The sequence below is a fragment of the Phalacrocorax aristotelis genome, chromosome 12, assembly GCF_949628215.1.
Source record: "Phalacrocorax aristotelis chromosome 12, bGulAri2.1, whole genome shotgun sequence".
Lineage (NCBI taxonomy): Eukaryota > Metazoa > Chordata > Aves > Suliformes > Phalacrocoracidae > Phalacrocorax > Phalacrocorax aristotelis.
In genome coordinates this window covers 13,164,667-13,172,500 of record NC_134287.1, presented here as the reverse complement: position 1 = coordinate 13,172,500, position 7,834 = coordinate 13,164,667, and the positions used below count along the sequence as shown (strand labels likewise).

General features: G+C 38.8%; 1 protein-coding gene across 5 annotated transcripts in view; it reads right to left on the bottom strand.

Annotated features, from left to right (window-relative positions):
- Positions 1-1,183: 1,183 nt before the first annotated feature.
- VTI1A (vesicle transport through interaction with t-SNAREs 1A) overlaps positions 1,184-7,834 on the bottom strand; it is a 273,438-nt gene continuing 266,787 nt past the window's right edge. For 4 of the 5 annotated variants that reach the window (XM_075107573.1, XM_075107575.1, XM_075107572.1 and 1 more), the window contains one exon: positions 1,184-2,281. In XM_075107573.1, coding sequence (XP_074963674.1) covers positions 2,188-2,281 — 94 coding nt within the window. In that variant the 3' untranslated portion in view covers positions 1,184-2,187. Of the gene's footprint in view, positions 2,282-2,623; positions 2,671-7,834 lie in introns of those variants that run through there. The other variant, XM_075107574.1, reaches the window with a different exon arrangement.

Sequence of the window (7,834 nt, the reverse complement as noted above, 5' to 3'; positions counted from 1 at the left end):
TAATTTGCTTAGGAGAGGATAAATCCCTTCTAACACTGCCAGGCTTTGTCCTAATTTGCCTGAACTCAGCTCAGTGCCATCACTTGAAGCTAACGGCCAGAGCTCTGCTTACACAGCCCTAAGTGCTTAATGTGAGCGCACGTTGTGACTGACGGCTAGCCAGCCTCCAGTCTGCAAGCTGAACACCCAAATCTTTCTGTGTCCAACAGCTGCATGATAAATGCCACACACCTCGAAGCATGAAAGGGGAGGGTGTCCCAGGAGGTGGTGAGGGGTGTCCCATGGCCCTGTGGCACTGCAGGGCCGTGGAGGTGTGGAGCTGAATGTGACCAAGCTGCCCTGCACAGAGCAGCACCTCCCAAAAACATGGGTCTGGATTATTCAGGACCTTTTGCACCAGCACAACCCTACAGCCACTGAGGTGAGCTGATAGGGGAACCTGGCAAAGAAACCACTTCTGAACTTAATTGTGAACTGCGTGTAAATCAAAAGCCACAGTTGACCATACATGCTTCCATTTGTTTCAATGAGTATAATTTTTCTTATGGATCCTTTCATTCTGCATTTATCACCATCTTTCAAAGTCTTAGCGGTGGCATCAGTACCAACATCCTTTTAGCCAAGTTATTCGTTTCCATGTTGACATTTTGTTTGTGGCAAACCACGTTTGACAGTTGGACTTGATGATCTTAGATGTCTTTTCCAACCTTAATGTTTCTATGATTCTATGATTCTATGTAGATAAGACAGGGGATGCATGTAGGGCCAAAATCATCTCCCAGATGTTTATCCCCAAATCAACTTCCAGGGACAGCACAGCACATCGGCAGAGGCTGCAGGGATGCCAAAACCCCAAAAGTACTAAGGCACACTCGAGAATTCGGTGCTCAATTCCTACCTAATTTGGGGGAGTCTGAAAGCCACCAGCTTTTTGTTTCTTTGAACATCTCCTGAAAAGATTTTATAGCTTAAGTTCAAGGGCTTAAAATCCCTCTCCATCTGCAATATTTGTAAGGGATTGCATATAATGAATTGAAAAGTTATGAAAATTACTTTATCATATCACCAGAAAAATGACCTTTTCCGGAGTCGTAAGCTTAATTATAAGCCAAATGACCTAGACCTGTCTATAGGAGAAGCACAGCCACTAGGAAAAGAGAAACACAGCTCATTTACACACAGGTAGATGAAACTATGATATATTATATCAGCTAAAAGCAAGTATAAATTAACATTTTTACAGTTTATGTTTGAAAAGGGGAATATCACATCGGAATTTAATACACTAAAAATATTTCCAATATGCGGTCTCAACATAGTCAGGTCAATATTAAAAATCTAGATTTTTCTTTAATGGATTGTAATCACATATTTGTCACTGAATTATTACTTAGGGTCTCTTCTCAATCAGCAGTGAATAGATGAGTACACATCTTCAGGAAGGGCCTAGTGTGTATACTTATCAGTACATATATCAACATTGGAAGAATTAAAACAGATCCAACAGATAGGCCGTGGTCACAGCTCCATTTTGGGCAAGTGATGCACTATCATAATCTTGAGGAAAGTGGCATTGTTTTGGATAAACAGAAAAGAAAGCCTAATTAAAAAAAATGTTAGAGTGTTGGATTCACATAAGATATTAAACATCATCCTAAGGTTGCTCTCTTTTTAAAACTAACTACTGTTTTTAAAACCAGGTTGCGTCTATTGCGCTAATTCATGTTCAGGAGTTAGTCACAGGAGACAGGTTCACTTTCTACATCATTTGGTCTCTGCTTTACTTATATTCTGTATCACAGAAGGTCAGATACTGCTTGATATTCACACAAGAACAGTGCAAAGACCCTTCTTCCCTTGCTAAACTCTGGCAACTTACCAGCTAATCTGGGGTAGAATTTGACACATGTTAAGTCTTTCTATACTGGAACAAGCCTTCACTCCAACAAATATTAAGATTCTGAAAACACTCAGGTAAAGACAAAAAATTTAAGAAAAAAATAATCAACCCCACATGCCATCAACTATGCCATCAATAATACAAAATATTTTATACTACTTGCACCTGAGTTGAATAGTGGAAAAGAGAGGGAGACTCTGTCAGTGCAAGAGAATGATTCATGTGACCACTTTGTCTTAATTACTCAGAACAAGCAGTTTGTTGCTGTTTAGTGAAGAACAAAGATATCAGTGTCCCTTGACAGAAAAATAAATAGCCATCGCGGTGGTGAGGATGATGATGACTGCCAGAACAACAATCAAAATCCGGTTTTGGATGATCCTGAAAAAAAGCAGAAGAGACAAAAAAAAAAAAAAGTGAATAAAACAAAATAAAGCAAATAAAGCAAAATAGCAGAATATATATAAAATCATAAAAAGAAACACACAGTCTTGGAGAAGACATGCCCACAAATTAAGGATTTCCTACACCATTCTGCATGTCTTGATTGTTTTTTACTTTTTTCAATTTCCAGTGCTTCCAAACATTTCTTTATGTAGGTATTAAATCCACCTTTTGCAGTCAGAAAAGATTTAGTCTTTTCTTAATTTTGCATACACTTATATATATATATGTTAGAATAACAGAAATACATCGTGTTACAATTTATTAACCTTCTAAGAAGAAATGAAATAATTAGTCCTCAGTCGATGCAATCCAAGCAGGATGGTCTGTAATAGTAAATATAATTATATTTTTTAAGCCGTTCTGAAATCTTCACAGCTTTTAAAAATCTTCACAGAAACAATTTATTAATTTTCAGGGGATTTTACTATTAAGGTACAAGATTTCCAGGAAACACATGTCAATGAGATACTTACTTGTTCTAAAATACCAAGGGAAAAGTATAAAAGATAGTTTTGAAGAAAAGGATGATATAAAGAAGCAAGTGTCAAACTGTGAAGCTTATGTTGTAAAAGCATCTCCTGTCTCTGTAGCATACCTTTACTTATGGTAATAGGCAAATGTTACATTTTCTATGTAGTATAAAAAAAATGGAAATTAGTAATAATAAAAAGATACCAGAAGTAGAAAGTCCTAATATTGTTCAGTCATTTGCTGGGAGAAATCCCTGCATCTAAAATCAGACACCGCACTGTTTCAGATCTTGCCTGAAATTAATAGGCCAATTAAAATGAACGAATCAACAAATAGTAGAATTTGAGGCATTTTATGGGATGATTTTGGATTGTAAGAATTCAGCATTTGTTATCCCATCCTCACAGAGGAGGAAGAATATTTTCACAGGCTCTTCATGAAACAGGAACTTTTGCAAAACATATTTGTACATGAAGCATATCGTCAGAATTGGAGAGGTATAGCAGAAACCCCAAACAAAACCAACAGAAGAACCCTAAGTTGTATTTATTCTTATTTTATTTTTTCTCATGCTTCTGGGCAACAAAACAAAATAAAAGAAAGCAAAACAGAGCCTTCCCCAACCAAACAATGGTAAGAAGAGGTAAAACTGTGTTTTGTGAAACATCAAACCAAGTGCAGGGTTCCAACTTGAAGACAGGGAATGTAATGTGTTAAAACGAGCATATTTCATGCAGTGAAAGAGAGAAGAAACTCTAGAGAGCAGAGGGGAGTTTTCCTTGGTAAATGTTTTTCATTTGGATGTGGGTGGATATACATATAAATTATACTGGAAAGTGTAAAGAAAAATGCAGTTTTAACCAACTCCAGCTCTCTCCTTGCTTACCCCCCACCTAAGGAAAAAGCAGTAAATGGATGGATGAAAACTGTCACATCAGACAGACACCCTCCCCTGTGACACTCTAAAAGGACTAGCTCTCTATCCTCCTGACAGGTTACAAAATGATCACATTTGCTGACACGTCTTCCGCAAAACTGCTTTAGTGTTTGTGTCCACTTTCCTAGCAGGAGATGAATGGGCTGCTTTGTCCTCATTTATCACTTAAAGCTGAACTAAGATCTGTCTCGTTTATTTTTCCCTTCCTCACTAGAAAGGCTCAACCACAGCATTAATTCTTTCGCGATGACAGCTAATTCAAACTTAACAGGCAATATTTACTCTGCCAAAAGGATGAGGAGGAAGGGGGGATGTTACTCACTCTTTTTCTTCCCACCCACCCACCCCCCCCCAAAAAAAAAAAAAAAAAAAAGGGTAGCAGACTAACAAAACAAAATAAACCTAATTAAGGGCTTTTGGTCCTTGTTGGTTTGCACTTCAATTTAACACCTGAACTTACAAGCTTCTCTTTTGTGGTGGGGTGTGACATTCTTTGCCAAACACCTGATAACAAACGATTTGTCCAGGCAAACGCATGAAAACCAGAATATATATTTACTCACTCACCCTCATCACTCCTGAAAAGACACTCAGCAAAATTGAAACTCAGCAGTGAAATAGATTAAAAGCATGAAAACTCTTAAAACATTCAGCCTTAAGTAATACACAGTGCAGCTGGCTTGACAACCATTTTATTTGTGGGATGTGGGCCCCAAGGCATCCATAATGCTAATTTACAAAGGATTAACTGTGAGTGAAACTCGCTTAATCTAACACATAGTTAGGCAAAGGCATACATAACATACTGAGTGTTTAAATCAACTCCTCCTATCTCTGGCCCACTGAAAAAGCATTTCATCGTCTGAGACTTAAAGAAAAATAAAAAAGCGCCAAATCCTCCAAATGCTTTATTTCTAATACTCTGGCAGTACACACCCAATTGCAAGATTATTTAATCAGTGTCCGCGTCTCTAAAATCCTTGTGAAGACAACTCTGAGTGAGGCATGCTGCCACCTGTATCTGCTAATTGAAGGTTCACTTACGGTGTGAATGTAGGAAATGTATATCAAAGTTCAATTTCCAGGAATCTGAATTAGCCTGCACAGTGCAGCAAAAGAATAGCATATTAAAAGGAACAAATTAATCATGAAATAGGATGGATGTTATCAACACTCCTACACTGAAGCATTATATACTTTTAATATTCAAACCCACAGTTAAAGATTAATTTTATATCTTTAAAAAAGAATAACATCGCGTTTTACTGTCTTACTTTCAAGTGAGCAAGTAAAATTAAAGTAAATGCAAACTGCCAGAGGATGAGGCTAGAAGGAGAATGACAGAGTGTTTGGTAGCAGCAGGACAATCTTGAGGAGGGCTTAGCACGCTGTGTGTGTTGAGGTCTGCGTCTTGGAGCTGCTGCTCAGACAGGGAACACAAGTTCTGGGTGTCAGCACATTTCAGATCTCGAAGTCAACAAGCAAGGGCAACCCTTCAGAGTAAAGAAAAAATCGAGAGGAAAGGGGGTTTTGAGTGATCCAAGACAGTCAAGCCAGCTCACAGTGGTAGAACAATGCTTGGCATTGGCAGGACCCATCTGTAGGGAAGCCTATAGTACTGTCACAGCCAGACACTGCCAGTGGGTATTGCTCTAGGCAAAGCATCAAGGAATTTAAGTGGGGGAGGGAGCGATAATACCAAAGGAGAAGAAAATGAGGCCTAACACGCGCTACAAAAAAATCCCACAGGCTAACATGCTCGCAAGAAGCAGACGATAGTCTTTTATCTCTATTACACCTTAAATTCAACAAAATCTGGTGAATGAGGAAGCCCAGATTCTTCTTTGAAAATGCAGAGCATGTTTACAGGGTAAATAATTTAAGAAAGAATATATACTTGAAAGAAGACACCCATTGAAACATCCATGGCTAAAATGCCCGAAGGCAAAAACTTGTGCATTTGCATGCTGCATTTTATTAAGTTAGCACACTGTAGCTTTAAAAGAATGCATGGCCAAATTAAGAGGAATGTGTGACTGAAACATCAAGGATTCCTCAAGTTTACATTATGAATCATAGTGCTGTTGATATGAGATGAATTAACCATTTAGTCGATGCAGCTTAGGCACTGAATTCACACCAAGTTCTGCTGGAGCCCGGCGCGCTGGAGCTCGTTAACAGCCAATGTCTACTGTTCCTTTCATACTTGAAACTCTAAGAGCACAAGGGCTCATTCTACTTTGAGTTAGAAGAGACGAAAAATCTGAGCTTTTAAACCAAGTTCCATCTAGTTTATCATGGACAGCGGCCCAAAACATTTGGGTTCAAAACCACAGAGAAACAGTAACTAAAGCAGATGCGAGGGTAACATCAACTGACGCATTGGAAGAGCGCGCTGGACTAACAACACAGAAAGCGCATCTCACTCCTGTTGAGTTTCTTTCTGCTCCTTCTTTCTAAATGCCTGACCCTCTATCCTGGCTTCTGGTCACGGTGCTAACCTCCAGCCACCAGTGCACTGGAGGCTCCCTCCAGCCAGTGCCAACTTTGTGAGCTGATGGATGACACTGTCCGCTTTCGGGGATCACCCCTCTGATGCACACGGGGACCGCTGCTTTGGAGAACAAGTCCCACATCCATTACCAAACACTGATGTCCCCAGCAAATCAGTTCTCCCAGATCCCACCATGGCAGAAATTGTGCTGCCTTTCCACATTTCAAAACCCAGAATGATTTGCTCTTCTCTGTAGCTTCACACACACATGCACACAATGGGTCTAACTCTGTTTGTGACATGTTTAGATCTGCTCCATATAAACACAAAGCAGTTCCCAAATAAGCTTTTGCAAACCTTACATTAAGGATGCCAACCGTGTTTAAACCTTTTTACAAAACTGCATTCATTAGCAGGGGAGTGCACGACATCTATATGGGTTCAGCCTGATGTCTTGCACATGTCTTAGTGCCTGATTGACCAGCATTGAATAATGATGCCTTGCCATTAAGCACTGATGGTACAATAACAATTGTCATGAAAATTAGCAATCACAGTAACATGTTAACAAAATACAGGATATAAATGAACCACTGCAGACTCTGGGTGCATAAAGAGTTTTGTGTCCTTAACTTTAAATAATGAAGACTACAAATAAAATACTGCAAAAATATCTTAGAGAAGCTCAACTCTGACACTTGATACAAATAAAAAAAAATACAAATGGCTTGGGGCATCAGTTAGCACACATCCATTACAACACAGGGCTTTATTCTTAAAGAGAGCATCTCAAAAAAAAATGTCCTTAAGAACACAGACTGATTGATGACGGACTACTGTCCAACAGCGTTTCACTGTAATACATGTATTTAAGATTTAACTAGAAGTGATTCCTATCAGTTTACTGGGCAGAGAGGCTTGTTCTCTGTATACAAGACTACATTTTAAGTAGTCGCTTTGAATACTTGGCTATTGCATTTTTGGGTGCCCTTTTATTTGCGATCGGCAGGTTTTGCTAACATGCAAGAAAATAGGTGCATGCAAATCAGTGGTAAGTGATTTTTAAGTGCCCAATATTCATGTGCAAATCAGCAGATTCAAGCAAACACAAAGTGTAGGTCTAGTCACATAGGCAAATACGTACTAGGCAAAACTAAATGGGAATTTAAAGTAATATAGTTATACCCAGATACCTTCTGGACAGACACCATTATTACTATATATAAGGACATCCTTTTTACAATGTATCAGGAATTTCCAAATGGAAACACTAGACCCCACACAGGGGAATAAAATGTTATGATTGGTAAAGCAAAGCCTTAGATATATAATGATAAATCTCTAAGTTCAGGGTGTCTGGCGGCTGTTCAAGTAACTATTCATCTTTCCCATCTTTAGGTTTAAGAATGCTTTTCTTAAATAAAAGCAACTGAAAAGAACTAGACAGGCTGTGGCAAAACATAAAGACATGGCAACCTACTGAAATAAAAGAGAGTCCTGCCTAGCAAAATTACAGCTGGTTGGAAGTATCTGAATCGAGACATTTTTCACCATTAACAACTGAAATTAGCAAACAAAAATACTG